Raw genomic sequence first — 16,514 nt, 5'->3', positions numbered from 1 at the left:
CTTCCATTCCTTTTTACTTTAATTGACCTAGTTAGAGAGATTTTTGAGAATTTTGTTTTATTATGGACATTTATTTTTATTTGTTGGTAAGACAGACTGGGCTCTTCATAATGAAGGGAAGATCATTTTATACCACACTTAAACTCTTCTGTGTCAGGACTTTCTAATTTTTCTATAATTTCCTAATTTTGTATAATTTGATGTTAGCAAATCAAAGGTATCTATGAGATTTTGAGTCTCATGTGTATTAGGAACCTACTCAGTGCCACTGAACTTTCAGAGAGAGAATACACTGAAGAATAGTTAAGCATTAGAGAGAAAAGAGATACATCCTTACCTGACCAGGCGGTGGTACAGTGGATAGAGCCTCGGACTGGGAGGCAGAGGACCCAGGTTCAAGACCCCGAGGTTGCCAGCTTGACCACAGGCTCATCTGGTTTGAGCAAAAGTTCACCAGCTTGGACCCAAGGTCGCTGGCTCAAGCAAGGTGTTACTGGGTCTGCTGAAGGCCCATGGTCAAGGCACATATGAGAAAGCAATCAATGAACAACTAAGGTGTTGCAATGTGCAACGAAAAACTAATGATTGATGCTTCTCATCTCTCTGTCCCTGTCTATCCCTCTCTCTGACTCTCTCTCTGTCTCTGAAAAAAAAAAAAGATACATCCATTGTTTTAAGACATACATCCATTGATTCTGTTTAAGACCAGAATCTTTCTGTTATTCTGTTGATCATGGCTATTAAGTCAAAAAGTAAAAAATGAAATTGTGACATATTTTTACAAATTGCATTTGCAGTTTTTCTTCCCATCTCTTTCCACCAATAAACTATTTTCAAAGTTGGGAAATAAATGGAATTACATACAAAGTAATTTTATGGCTATAGTAGATTTACTGTTTATTTTGTTCAAAAATTAGGTTGTGAAACTAGAAAACATCAATCTGTCATATGGGGGTAATTGAGAAAATCAGAAATAATATTAAAGGCATAAGTTTTCTTGTTTTTGCAATTTTTAAAAAAATGTTTGATTCTAAATTTAAGTTTAGGAATGGAAAAATGAGAATACTTGTCTATTATAGAGAACTAATGCTTGACTAGTATACAGACAAAATGTTATGAACTTTTTTTGACAAAGAAAATAAAATCTACCATAAACACCCAGCATCTTTGTTTTCTGTATGAGAGTCAAGCATTTTCACTTATGAAGAAGAGTCATTACATCTAATTAGTTCTTCAATAGAGAACTGAATTAAAAAAAAGATGTAGTACATTTATACAATGGAATACTACTCAGCCATAAGGAGAGATGAAATACTGCCATTTGCAACAATATGAATGGACCTTGAGAATATTATGCTCAGCAAAATAAGTCATTTTGAAAAAGCCAAGAACTATATGATTTCACTCATACGAGGGATTTAAAACTGAAACTCAGAGACACAGAAAACAGTATGCTGGTTACCAGAGGGAAGGGGGTAGGGGAATAGCAAAGGGTAAAGGGGGTCAAATACGTGATGATGGAACATGATTCGACTTTGGTTGCTGGGCATACAATGCAATATACAGATCATGTATCACAGAAATGTACATTTGAAACCTATCTGATCCTATTAACCAACGTCATCCCAATAGATTTCATTGAAGAAAAATATATCTTTGGTAAATGGTGAGTTGGTTTTAAGGTGAGTATTTGACCAGAGTGGTTTTGATAGCCTCTTTTTGTGGGTTACCAGAAAACAATTCTTTCCTTAGTGATGGAAGAATAAGAACAGTAGGAGCCTGTTAAAATCTTTTATGGCCTTTAACAAATAGTCATTATGAAAAGATAAGATTTAAGGAATAACCATATATAAAATATAGACAGACTTAAGAATCACAATACTAATAATTAGCTTCCATTATAAAAATCAAAACATTAAATGTTTTTTGCATGTTCTATTATCTTCTGAACAAAGCTAGCCCCCAATTTGAAGATACTGACACTGAACATAATCTTTGTTGACCAAGGTGAATTTTTTGACACAGTTTAGGTGAACTTGAAAATAGAAATGGGTTAATGGAGAGAGAACAGGTTTTCATTTTGTTTAAAGTCAAGATGACATTTTATACCCTGAGCTGGAATGGATTTTAGACAGCTCCCACCATCACTACCACCATAGCCACAAAACTAACAGCCAAAACACAAACATGTTGATTTTCTTGTTTAAATTATGGCAGGTACTTTATTTTTCCCCACATTCCCTTCTCTCTTTTTAACCTTAGGGTTTTTTTAATGTAAACTTTTGAAAGTGTAATAGATATACAGAAAAGTACACAAATTATAAATGTAGAATGGGGAATTTTCATTAACAATACACCAATATAAATGCCACCCATATAAGGTAATAATAGGTTACCTGCAGTTCAGAATCCGCCTTCCCCCCACCCTTCCGTTTTACCCTGCAGTCACTGCCTTCCCACAGTAGTCTAACTTCTGTCATCATGGAATCATGTAATGAAAAACCAGAAAGTTATATAGTCTTTCAGTAAAATCTGGCTTCTTTCACTCTTTATTATGTTTATGGAATTCACCCACGTTCTTGCATGTAGTAGTACTTTGTTCATTCTCGTTCCTCCATTGAATGGCTGTTCCAGTTTACCTAGTTCTTCTATTGGTGATGGACATTGAGTTCTTTCTCCACTGAATTATTATCCATAGTGCTACTATGAGTTTTTTATTGAATTTATTGGGGTGACATTGGTTAATAAAATTATACAGGTTTCAGATGTACAGTTCTAGAATACGTCATCTTTATATTGCACTGTGTTCACCACCCCAAGTCAAGTCTCCCAACATCACCGTCTGTTCCCTCTCTACCCACCTCCCCCTCCCTAACTCGCCTTTCTTTCCTGCAGTCCCCTCGCTGTTGTCTGTGTCTGTAAAGTTTTGCTTTTTTTTTTTTTGTACATTAAAAAGAAGTGTCTATTTCTGTCAGATATATATCTAGGATTGTAATTACTTTCTCCTAGTTTATGCATAGTTTTACCTTCAGAGGCTTTAAAAGACCACTAGAGTTTTCCAAAGTGGTTTACCTATTTAATCACGTATGAGCAATGCCTAAAGATTTCTATTGCTCTGTATTATCACCAACACTTTATGATATCATTCATTTTTTTTTTCTAATAAACTATCTCGTGATGTAGAGTGGAATCTTACTGTGTTTTTAGTTTATATTTCTCTCATGACCAGTGAAGTTAAGCATATCTTTGTATGTTTATTGAACATTTAAATTTTTGTGTGTATGTGAAAATTATTTTTTTAATGTTTATCTTACTGATTTTAGAAAGAGGAAGGATGAGAGTGAGAGAGAGATAGGAACATCAATTCGTTCCTATATGTGCTTTGCTTTGGGACGATGCTCTACCGACTGAGCTTTTGGCTAGAACATGTGAAAATGATTGACTAAGTTCTTGAGTAATCATTTTGAGAGATGTTTTTGTATATTATAGATAGGAATCTTTTGTTAATTGTATGTATATAAATAGCTTCTCCCAATATGTGGCTTTCTTTTGCACTTTGTTCATATCTTTTCATGAATATAGATTTTTAACTTATCTTTATCTTTTGAGCATTTTGGGTCCTGTTTAAATTGTTTGCCTCCTTCAAAGAAATGTAGATATCTCAGTGTTTCTTCTAAACACTTTATTGTTTTATCTTTCATAATTAGGTCTAAGATTCATCTAAATTGATTTTTTATTTTATTCTATAAGGGTCAAGATTCATTTTCTTCCATATGTATATCCACTTGACCCACAAACATTTATTTTTCTAATGCTTATTTTATTGGTATTAGAGGAAGAGGAAGGCAGGTAGAATCAGAGACAGAGAGGGAAAGAAACATTTGACTGGGAGATGGGACTGGCAACCACTGTGGTTCAGGACAATTATCTAACCAACTGAGCTATCAAGCCAAGTTGACCCACAAGCACTTAATGAAAATATTAGCCGTCACTCACTGCTATTTACATATAATTGATGTTACATATCCAGTGTCCAGATATGGTTCCATTTGTTTCTGAAATTTCTGTTTTATTCCTTCTGTATGTTTATCCTTGTGCAAATAGCACTCTGTCTTAATTAATGTAAAGAATAAAAGCTTGTCATTTATTTATGATTGGCTTGATTATTCTATGGCTCTTAACAGTTCCCTATAAAGTTTAGAATCAGCTTGTCAGTTTCAACTATAAAAATATCTTCAAGAGTAAGTCTTATTATCTAATCATGTATTGTTTATATCTAGAAACAACATATTTATATATTGTTTTTGTAGTCAGCAAGCATGTTGAAGTCTCTTATTATTTCTCTTAGTTTAATCTGAAAATTCTTTTATATTTTCTACATATAAAACCAGTCATAGGCAGATACTATTTTATTTTGTAATCTAGTCTTCCTATGACTCTATAATAAATATTGCTCATAAAATTAGGAGATATGTCAAAAATGGATGTGAAGCTATAAAATTTCCCCTAAATTTTGTGTGCAGTATATTTTTAAAAAGTTTAGTGTATCTTTTATTGCTTTAAGTATATATTTATTCCTAAGCTATCAGAGCATATTAGAAATATAGAGAAATTAATCACTTAGAGTCCTACCATATTCAGTTATCATCAGTTAAAATCTGTGTTGACCTTTTCAGACAATCTAGATACTTTGTAATATTGGATCATAAAGGACAAACAATTGTAAAAACACTCTTCCCATTTAATAATAAGACATGGACACTTTTCCAATAATTTTTTTTGCATATTTGTTAATTGCTGTAAAATGTTCTAAACTATGGATATTTTATGTCCTATTGTTATATATTTGTTTTTATTATTTTGAACACCACTGTGATACTTATGGTTGTCTTTGCACTGCTGTATTAGTATATGTATGGACGTGGGTGTGCGTGTGCGTGTGTGTGTTAGACACAACTTTCTTAGATGAAATCTCTAGAAGTAGACTTGCTGGGTTAAAATGTGTCGAGTTCTGATTCTTGCTGCCAAATTGTCTTCTAGAAATGCTGGAAAATTGTCATTCATTCACATCAGAAGTAGGCTGGAGTTCCTGTTTCTGAACACCTGGTTTTGGTTGAAATTCACACCTTTAGTATCTAATTTTCCCCCATGGGAGTTAAAACTAAAATGTATAGCATGTTTTGAACTTGTGGTTTTATGAAAGTGTTTTGCCTTTCTCTGGGTATCAGTTTTCTCACATTTTTGTTTTTTATTCCTTATACTTTTTTAAAAAAAGTGCAGTGTTTCCAAATGGGAAGATCTAATACCCTCCTCCACTTTTCCCCAGGAGGAGATTAGCCCGGGAAGGTTGAGTGACATGTCAGTTGCTGACAGCTTTGCAATTTTGTTTCCCTGTATAGGTTTGATCTTATTTTCTCTGAAAGGATACTTTGTTTTCAAGACTTTAAAATATAATTATTTTGTTTCTGTGATACACCAGGGCCCATTATCTAATAAAAGATTTATAATAATAACTTTATATTTATCAGATTCCTGTCTCTCTCATCCTTATATGAACCCACTGTTTTTTTTTAAGTCATCAAATATTCCTGTGTAGCTGGTGAATGATAGCAGTCAGATTTCTAGGCTCCTTCCCTGTGAAACACTCCCTTGATTTTTCTAGAGACAGTTCAATTTGAAAACACACATTTTAGTTGAAATCTTATTTGTCTTAGATGAAGATGAATAAAATACAATTTCTGTTCTCATGGTTCTACATCCCATGGGGCTCCTATGGCACATGCATCTTTTTCTATGAAAACCTCAGCACATGGCACACCATGATTTATTTTGAAGTCTTCCCACTTATTAGATTGTGACTTTATTTACTTATATTTTTGTTCAAAACCTGGCACAACGCATAGCACATCTAAGATATTTCTTAGGAAAATCACCTAACCTCTTTAAGCCTCAGTTTTTCTATCTGTACCCTGAAGATAAATATATGCCTCCTAGTGTGAACTGTTTCAAACTCAGGTTGTCTAAAGAACTTAACTTGGTGATTGGCAGATAGTAAGCCATCAATAAGTGGCAGCTCTTGTTCCTATTAAAGGTCTAAAGATCTTGAAATCATGTTACTACATATTGATAATATTACAAGTATCTGGCTACCCACTGGTCTTGTGTTCCATTCTTTGTGTATTGACAGTTACTTGTGCTTTTCAGTGAATTTTAAAGTTAACTTGTAATTAAAGTCTTTTATAATTGTAGGTGGCAAAAGGACAAATTGAAATATTTCTGGGTTGATGAGATCTTAAGGCTTAGATGACCTTGTTATGTTCTCTGTTCTGTTTCTTTTTTTTCCCTCTTTTCCCAGGTCTCAAGCAGCACACTAATGTTTCTGTGCATTTGTAAGACAGTTTGCCATGAATATTTTCTCTCACTTTCTTCATCTCTGTCTTGTTGCTAATGTTTAATTTAGAGATGTGAAAAGTCACCTCTCCTTTTCCCTACTTCCCCTCAACACACCTCTGGAATGAATGGGGGAGTAGCAACTTGAAGTCTTCTTTGGAAGTCCAGATCCTTAGTGTAATAGTTTTAAAACAGTTTTTTAAAGCTGTCATTGTGCTGTTTCTGTTTTTGACTCAGGATAACTCCTCCCCACATTCTTCCCCACCTTCTCTACATGGTGGATGTTTGGCTTAGCTGATCAGAGGAGGGGTTCTGTTGTACACACTTTTGTATATAGTATGTTAACCAAATATAGCTCTTTCTTCTTAATTCCTATTATTATTTTTAAGTTTCCAGCAAATGCTTATTTGGATATCAGGTTTATCACAAGTAAACTTTGAGAACTGTTTACACAAATACTATGGAAATATAGCTTTTCCATTTGTAAATTGTTTTCCTGAATGTTCTATATGTGAGACTAAAGTTTTAGAAATTTGTATACTTTTTAAAAAATAATTTGCTTTGGGAAATCATTGGATATTCAAAAGAATTATTATCTGTATGTCACTTAAATGTTGGGATGAGGTTAGGGTATTTTTTTTGTTTGTTTGTTTTTTTATTATTTTTTTATTAAATTTAATGCAGTGACATTGATAAATCAGGGTACATATGCTGAGAGAAAATATCTCTAGATTATTTTGACATTTGATTGTGCTGTATACCCCTCCCCCAAAGTTAAATTGTCTTCTGTCACCTTCTATCTGGTTTTCTTTGTGCCCCTCCCCTCCCCTAACCCCTCTCTCCTTCTTCACCCCATCCCCCCTCCCCCCAACCTCCACCCCTGTTGCCATCACATTCTTGTTCATGTCTCTGAGTCTCATTTTTATGTCCCTTCTATGTATGGATTCATCTTAGTTGTTTTTCTCATTTACTTATTTCACTCTGTATAATGATGTCAAGGTCCATCCATGTTATTGTAAATGATCCGATGTCATCATTTCTTATGGCTGAGTAGTATTCCATAGTATATATGTACCAAAGCTTTTTAATCCACTCGTCCTCTGACGGACACTTGGGCTGTTTCCAGATCTTCGCTATTGTGAACAATGCTGCCACAAACATGCGGGTGCATTTCTCCTTTTCGAGCCATTCTATGGTGTCCTTGGGGTATATTCCTAAAAGTGGGATAGCTGGGTCAAAAGGCAGTTCGATTTTCAGTTTTTTGAGGAATCTCCATACTGTTTTCCACAGTGGCTGCACCAGTCTGCATTCCCACCACAGTGCAGGAGGGTTCCCTTTTCTCCACATCCTCACCAGCACTTATTCTGTGTTGTTTTGTTGATGAGTGCCATTCTGACTGGTGTGAGGTGATATCTCATTGTGGTTTTAATTTGCATTTCTCTAATGATTAGTGACGTTGAGCATTTTTTCATATGCCTATTGGCCATTTGTATGTCCTCTTTGGAGAAGTGTCTATTCATCTCTTTTGCCCATTTTTGGATTGGGTTGTTTGTCTTCCTGGTGTTGAGTTTTACAAGTTCTTTATAAATTTTGGTTATTAACCCCTTATCAGACGTATTGTCAAATATGTTCTCCCATTGTGTAGTTTGTCTTTTTATTCTGTTCTTGTTGTCTTTAGCTGTGCAAAAGCTTTTTAGTTTGATATAGTCCCATTTGTTTATCCTGTCTTTTATTTCACTTCCCCGTGGAGATAAATCAGCAAATATATTGTTCCGAGAGATGTCCGAGAGCTTACTGCCTATGTTTTCTTCTAAGATGCTTATGGTTTCACGGCCTACATTTAAGTCTTTTATCCATTTTGAGTTTATTTTTGTGAGTGGTGTAAGCTGGTGATCTAGTTTCATTTTTTTGCAGGTAGCTGTCCAATTTTCCCAACACCATTTGTTAAAGAGGCTGTCTTTACTCCATTGTATTTCCTTACCTCCTTTGTCAAATATCAGTTGTCCATAGAACTGTGGGTTTATTTCTGGGTTCTCTGTTCTGTTCCATTGATCTATATGCCTGTTCTTATGCCAGTACCAGGCTGTTTTGAGTACAACGGCCTTGTAGTATAACTTGATATCAGGAAGTGTGATACCTCCCACTTTATTCTTCTTTTTTAAGATTGCTGAGTCTATTCATGTCCTCTTTTGGTTCCATATAAATTTTTGGAATATGTGTTCTATATCTTTGAAGTATGTCATTGGTATTTTAATTGGTATTGCATTGAATTTATAGATTGCTTGGGGTAATATAGACATTTTAATGATGTTTATTCTTCCTAACCATGAGCACGGTATATGCTTCCACTTGTTTGTATCTTCCTTGATTTCTTTTATCAATGTTTTGTAATTTTCTGAGTACAAGTCTTTAGTCTCCTTGGTTAAGTTTACTCCTAGGTACTTTATTTTTTTGGTTGTAATTGTGAAGGGGATTGTTTCCTTAATTTCTCTTTCTGACTGTTCATTGTTGGTGTATAAAAATGCTTCTGATTTCTAAATATTGATTTTATATCCTGCCACTTTGCTGAACTTATTTATCAGGTCCAGTAGTTTTTTGACTGAGACTTTAGGGTTTTCTATATACAATATCATATCATCTGCAAATAATGATAGTTTTACTTCTTCTTTTCCAACTTGAATGCCTTTTATTTCTTCTTCTTGTCTGATTGCTGTGGCTAGGACTTCCAGGACTATGTTAAATAAGAGTGGTGAAAGGGGGCACCCCTGCCTTGTTCCTGATCTTAAGGGTATTGCTTTTAATTTTTTCCCATTGAGTATGATGTTGGCTGTGGGTTTCTCATAGATGGCTTTTATCATGTTGAGGTATGTTCCCTGTATTCCCACTTTGCTGAGAGTTTTGATCATGAATGGGTGCTGGATTTTATCAAATGCTTTTTCTGCATCTATTGAAATTATCATATGGTTTTTCTCCTTTTTGTTTGTGTGATGAATCACATTGATTGATTTACGAATATTGTACCAGCCTTGCCTCCCCAGAATAAATCCCACTTGATCATGGTGTATGATTTTTTCCATATATTGTTGGATCCGGTTTGCTAATACTTTGTTGAGGATTTTAGCATCTATATTCATCAGGTATATTGGCCTATAATTTTCTTTCTTTGTGTTGTCTTTGCCTGGTTTTGGAATCAGAATTATGCTCGCCGATGAGGTTAGGTTTTTATGGTTTTTATGGTAATAGGTATTAAAGGTGTGTATTTGGTCAATTTATTTACTTTTTATACTTTATACACATGACAAATTTTAACATTTCCATAAAAACAATAAAACAAATACCATTCTTATCAGTACTTCTTTTAATTTTTTATTTTTTTTATATCATGGTTCATGTCCCTTTTGTGTGTTGAATATTTGGAACTTTAATTTGGAGAAAGAAAATGTGTTATTTATTTATTTATTTTTATATATAAATTTTTATTAATTTTAATGGGGTGACATCAATAAATCAGGGTACATATATTCAAAGAAAACATGTCCAGGTTATCTTGTCATTCAATTATGTTGCATACCCATCACCCAAAGTCAGATTGTCCTCCATTACCTTCTATCTAGTTTTCTTTGTGCCCCTCCCCCTCCCCCTCTTCCTCCTTCCCTCCCCCCCCAATAACCACCACACTCTTGTCCATGTCTCTTAGTTTTGTTTTTATGTCCCACCAATGTATGAAATCATGCAGTTCTTGTTTTTTTCTGATTTACTTATTTCACTCCATATAATGTTATCAAGATCCCACCATTTTGTTGTAAGTGATCCGTTGTCATCATTTCTTATGGCTGAGTAGTATACATAGTGTATATGTGCCACATCTTCTTTATCCGGTCATATATATATATATATATTTTTTTTTTTTTACTGTGATTAAAGCCTTTAAGCAAACTCTTGGCCAATACAACAAGAATCCATAAAGGAGTAGTGTCCTTAATATGTTCACCAAGTCCAAGTTAGCACCAACACCATTCCAAATCCCTGCAAATGCAAACCAACCCCAGTTTAGTCTGTTAGGATCTGTCACAGGGAGCAGGAGTCCAGAAAAAGTCCACGTCCAGGAAAAGTCCGCATGGCACTGGAATTGTTGTCACAATTCTACACTTTGCAGCTCATGTCCAAGTCCCAATGACTGCTGCTTCTAGCTGGTAATGATTCAGGTAGACTGGAAAAGCCATCTGCAGCATGTGTGGATATGGAGCTTCTGTTCTCCTCTGCCTGGAGAGATGAGACCAGGGTGCTTTTCCCTGGAGCTCTGTGACTGTGGCATGGTAAAGAGAACCTTGGGATACACTAAGCTGGGTGGCAAAGGTAAATTCACAATAGAAGTTGGCAAAAGGGGGAGAGAGAGCTCTAAATTAGGAGTAGGTCCCAACCTGAAATATAAGTGGGGCATTGAGGTAAGAGGAATAAAGGAAACACTATATATTGAACAAAGCAGCAGAAAATAGGACTATCAACACCCACATCAGAGATCTTTGAGGGAATAATAAAAAACCTGACTATTCAGGCAAGACATAGTTCAGTGGCCCTTGTGAAAATGAGATCAGTTTACCTGCTTCTTGGAAGAAATACCCTAGGCTCGTCCACAGTGTCGTAGATGGGGCCAACGGCCCTGGGCACCTTCAGCCTTCAGTGGCAAACCCCAGCTTTCTGGGCATGGTTAGGTCGTAGGTGGCTGGAGCAGGGCTGGAAGAGACTGAACCCTCCCTTAGAGGAGCGAGGGGGAAGCCTACCTTCCAGTGTCCCTGTTTCCTCACAGCAGAGGCGTGTAAGCCTGGCAGGCTTTAGTTCAATGACCTTCCTTTCCACTATTGAAGCAGGACCCGGATGAATTCCTATGAGACTTCTTTGGGGCGTTGGAGCCTTTAAGGGTGTATCCTAAAATCTGGTAATTCACCTGATCTCTATTGGGATTTTTCTGCCTCTTGGTACCTTAAAGGCCATGCTCAGAAGATCTCGCTGAGGGGTTTGAGGATCCCCATCTGCGTATATAAACCTTTTCCGTATATCTGGAGCTATTTAGAAAAAGACAAAACAATGTTATTAGCTGGATCAAATAAAAGAAGTTAGAAGTTTGCAGGAGATTTGGCGTCTCCTGTTCATCAGAATTCAAAAGAAATTTAAAATTTTTTAAGTAAAAAGCTTGATATGGTAGACCCGTAGGAGTTCCAGGATATGACTCCCCCCTTTTAATTTTTTTTTAAATTGACCTTAAAATATTTGCTGGGTACACTTTAATAATACCTTGACTTTAACGATTGTAAGAGATACCCATAATTCGAAAGGTTTGACAAAATACAGTAAATACTTTTGCTACGTATGCAGGAGCATTGTCAGTTTAACCAGTTTAGGAAATCCAATAATAGAGAAATGCATACAGACAATGAGCTACAACATGCTTAGCAGCCTCTCCTGTTCTGACAGAGCTTACTATAAATCCAGAATAGGTATCCACTGTAACATGGACATAGGACTGTTTGCCAGATGAAGGTATATGAGTAACATCCATTTGCCAAAGTTGTCCTGGCAGGAGTCCTTGAGGGTTAACTCCAAATGAAGGGACAGATTGTAGTATAGGACCCCTTGGACAGGATTTACCAATCGAAAATGTGCTTTTTCGTTATCTGTACTTCCATAGTAACTAAAGTGAAGCTGGATAATAATGCATATTTACATTTCACTATAAATCAATAGCTTTCTAATATTATCAAAAGTTTTTCTTGTTCTTTTAAATCAGCAGCATTTTGGTAACCTTAATGAGAGCCTGATGTGTGTTTCTTTTAAATGGCATCTGATGTGGTGTCTCTCTTCGGTCTTTTGTGGTTTCCTGTTTTTTTTTTTTTTGTTTTGTTTTGTTTTTTGGGTTTTTTTTTTCATACAGAGAGAAAAGCCTTTTGATGTATTCAGCCTTATGTTTTTTTCTTTTAATGGTGTATCAAGCCTAAACTTTCTTGTACTACAGCACAATATTGTAAGCCTATCTCACCATTCATTTATTCGTCTTGCCACAGACCACCACTTCTCTGGAATTCCTCCAGTACTTAAATATTCTGTCTCTGTAGTGCGTAGCATTCTAATCTTATTTATATCCTGAAAAGGTGTGCTCTGCAAGGACAGAGTTCGTATTTTGTATTTCCATAGTTAAGTTTCTCCAGAGAAATATGCCCTGCCTTAGCAATGAATAGATAGGTCGGCGACTTCACTTTCAGTGTTGTCACCAGAACAGCAGGATGAGCTTCTTTTGGGAGCTTATTAGAACTGTAAGTTCTAAGGCCCCACCTCAGTCACCCTGAATGAAAGTATTTTGAGTTGAGGTTCAGCAGTTTCTGTGTTAACAGTCTTTTCAATGATTTTGATGGATGCTCAAGTTTGACCACCACAGCAGCAGATAGTTGCATGAATATGAAAGTTGTACATTTATAGTGGGTTGGTATAGGATGGGGCCGGTTTAGTCTATTACACATGGGTCTGTCTTCTCGAAAGATGCTGGTAAAGAAAAGCCTAAGATTTAAATATGTGCTATCTTATAAGAGGATATGTATTACTCTTATGCTGTCTTATTGCCAAACTGCAGCTTTAAAATGTTAAAAATATGAATGATTTGTTTCTTCCATCTATTCAGGAGTAGGTGTGTGACGTTCTAAAAATAGGGAAATTAGCTAAGGAATAAATAATGAGTGTTACTTATATTCATGGTAGGGAGGAGGTTGAGAATGTTGGAAGCTGGTCAGATAGATAGGAGATAGATAGGTTGGGAGACTTTTCCTGAATACCAGTCTGTGCTATTCTAAATTTCTGAACCATGTAAATGCATTATCTAATAAAAATTTTGATACATTATATATACTATAAATAAGTGAGTGAATTAGTGTTTAATAAATAAAATTTATGTGATAGACATTGTGTGTGGTTGGTTAAAAATACTACTTTCTTTGCATTAATGTGAAAAATTAGATAACATGTGCTTTTCATCTCTTCAGAAAACATTGGGGTGGTGGCCAAAATGTCTTAATGACTTTTCACCTGATCTTTCTCAAGACTGTAGACAAATGGTACAGTGAATAAAGGATTCTATTATATGAGCCCATCATCTTGTAATTATTTTAAGAAAATAAATAGAAAGGGAGAATTGAACTTGATTCTAAGTTAAATAATCTTGTATACACAAGAGGTCAGATATACAGGACTTTGACCTAATACCTTCTTTCTCTTTTATTTTTAGAAATATCTTGATAGTCAAGGACTGTTTGAGAGAAAAAATTAATTTAGGTTTTTGTCATAGTCTTAGCAAACGGAAAATAACCAGTTAGCAAAATCCATTACATGTGTTCTGAATTATGAACAATGTTCTCAACTATTTGTCTTTTAGTACAAATGCAATTATATTAATGTTATGACTGAATTGTGCAGTTTCAATGGAAAGTATGTCTTAAATGACACTTGATCTGATAACTCATTTTTTTTTCTTGCACAGAACGATCGTGCCATGGAAAGTGTTCAGACAGTGCCTCCATGAGGTCCATCAGATTAGCTCTGGCCTGGAAGCAATGGCTCTAAAATCAACAATTGATTTAACTTGTAATGATTATATTTCGGTTTTTGAATTCGATATTTTTACCAGGCTGTTTCAGGTAAGTTTCCATTTGCTTCATCCTTTTCTCCCTTGTGTGTGGGTACAGTGTGCATGTACATTTGTGCGCACACACGTGTGTGTACCTCTCTTCACACACATACGCATGAACACACACAAACATATTGGAAATAGTCTCATTTTTGATAGTCTGTCATTTTAAAGCCAGTTACTAATGTAAGTTTTTGGTCGTTGCTGTAAGATTAGAGTTTGTTTGGACTATCAGGTGCTGTGAGCCTAACGGCTGCTTGTTAGCTCTGAGAAGATTCATGCAAAGGAGCTCTGTTTTAAATTCCTTCCTTAGTTTCTCACTGTACTTTGTTAGTCTTTTTGGCCCAGTAACTGATATAATGAAACCTTTACAGGTGGGCATTTGCTGGGGCTGTATCCCAGCTCCTCTCCTTTGCCTCCCACATTCATTAGATGAGAAAATAAATAGCAAACTTGGAAATAGATCGCAGATTTACCCTGTTCTTTATAGGAGATTACTCTGGTGTGTACTGTTTTACCAGTTACTTTGCTCATTTAGTTATGTGTCATAAACATCTTTCCATGTCACAAAATACTTTTCATCAATATAATTTTCAACCTTCAGTTGGTACATAATATTATGTCATTAGAGTAGGTCGTATTACGGTTCTTTCTCTTGGAAAATTAAACTTGTGTTTTTCTATTTTCTTCCTAATATGTGTGATTTAGAGATTAACCTTTTTTGTTTTGTTTATTGTTATTTTTAAATCAATGCTTTATAATTATTTTTACAGAGCTGATCAGAGAGGCAGATATCCTGCTGAAGCTGGATGCTATCTATCATTTACTCTTTTGTGTGTCTTTAATGGAATTACCCTAAACATAAGCACTTGACATCTGTGTTTTGAATTTGGCTCTTCCAGTAAATTGTATGTCCTCTATGAGATTCAATTCAAGTGTCATAAAATGGAAGAGTCCACCTAAAATCTTTATGATAAATTCTAGTATATATAATGAGGTACATTGATATATTCTTATGCAGCTTTTTATTCTCTTAGTTTATAGTAAGATTTTTTCCGTTAGAAACATGCTTTCAACAAATGTTAGAGTATATTATTGGTTTTCATGTTTGACATGTTGTGAGAATTTTGCTCCTGTGATTTATCACTCCGCTCTACACTAGCCTGCAAGGATCAGGTGACTGATTTATGTTAGAAAACAAGATTATGTGGGATTACCTTTTAATTTATGAAAGAACCTGTTAACAGAAGGCAAATTAACTCTTGTCAACAATACTCATAGAATACATTTCACTTCTTTACAACTCTAAAATTGTAATTCTGCCGAGGCATGTAGGATAAGAAATTAGATAAATGCTTTTGTTTATTTTCAGTTTATAGCAGTTCTGCGATTATTCCCTTGGCATATATAGGTTGTCAGCTTATATGATAGTAAGGTAAATTTTAGGAAAAAGGTTGTATTACCTGATACTGATTATTTTATAACAGAATCTTTCCTTTCTTTAAAGGTTTCTGATACTTTTCCAAATACTGTATCTAACATTATACAGACACTCTTAAGTTCGGGATGGTGAACCTTTTTATAAAAACCACCCCCTTTTGCAGTGCTGGTCAACCTAGTCCCTCCCACCCACTAGTGGGTGTTCCAGCTTTCATGGTGGATGGTAGCGGAGCTACCAAACAGTGCTGTGATTGGCTCACCATGAAAGCTGGAATGCCCACTAGTGGGCGGGAGGGACCAGGTTGACCAGCACTGCAAAAGTGGGCGGTTTTTATACAAAGGGTCGCCATCACAGCTCTAAGTAGTGGTAGCATTGCTTCTTTCACTTGTTTAGGAAGAGAACAAAGATTATTTTTATACATTAAACCTAACTATTCATTCTAGGAAGAGTGTTTTATGGGGAGAGCCTGGATGACTTTTCAGTGTGGGTGTTAAGTGCTAGAATACCTAAGAGTTAGATAGTAAAAAAAAAAAAAAGTATAAGGGCAACCTAATATTGGTTAAACACTTACCCAAACTGCTCTTCAATGTGTACACATATTTTCTTGTAAGTTTTTTCACTTTAATATAGTCCAGGTCATCTTAATATTCAAAGTTATGTATATGTTAAGTGGAGCTTCTGTGAAAAGTTGTAGATAACAAAACCAAAATATTCCTTGTGGACCAAAAAAATACCTCTGCCTTGTGGACCAAAGAATGCCTACTTTCTTTTAAAACATAATTATAGAAGTAGCTAACAAACTCTCATTGGCTTCTATGTGTTTTTGAGATTCTTTACTTCTTTTGGTTTTATTATTCAAATGAGTAATCATACATGTACCTTAAAATAAGATAAAATTTGTTGTATGAATAGAAAAGTGGATGCATTAAATTTTACTGATCTTTTTACACAACCTTAAGAATTGAATAATCACTTTAAGTTATAATTATGTATACTGTATGGAAATGTAGGTTT

At 35.1% G+C, this 16,514-nt stretch overlaps 1 protein-coding gene across 8 annotated transcripts in view; it reads left to right on the top strand.

Moving 5' to 3' along the window:
- The window catches only part of CBLB (Cbl proto-oncogene B), a 234,404-nt gene that overhangs the window by 107,921 nt on the left and 109,969 nt on the right, over positions 1-16,514 (top strand). For all 8 annotated transcript variants that reach the window (XM_066348058.1, XM_066348062.1, XM_066348061.1 and 5 more), the window contains exon 5: positions 13,913-14,069. In XM_066348058.1, coding sequence (XP_066204155.1) covers positions 13,913-14,069 — 157 coding nt within the window. The remainder of the gene's footprint in view (positions 1-13,912; positions 14,070-16,514) is intronic.

Source organism: Saccopteryx leptura, chromosome 8 (genome assembly GCF_036850995.1).
Source record: "Saccopteryx leptura isolate mSacLep1 chromosome 8, mSacLep1_pri_phased_curated, whole genome shotgun sequence".
In the NCBI taxonomy this organism is placed as follows: Eukaryota; Metazoa; Chordata; class Mammalia; order Chiroptera; family Emballonuridae; genus Saccopteryx; species Saccopteryx leptura.
Note: the sequence above shows the minus strand (reverse complement) of the source record. Positions and strands in the feature narration are given on the sequence as shown.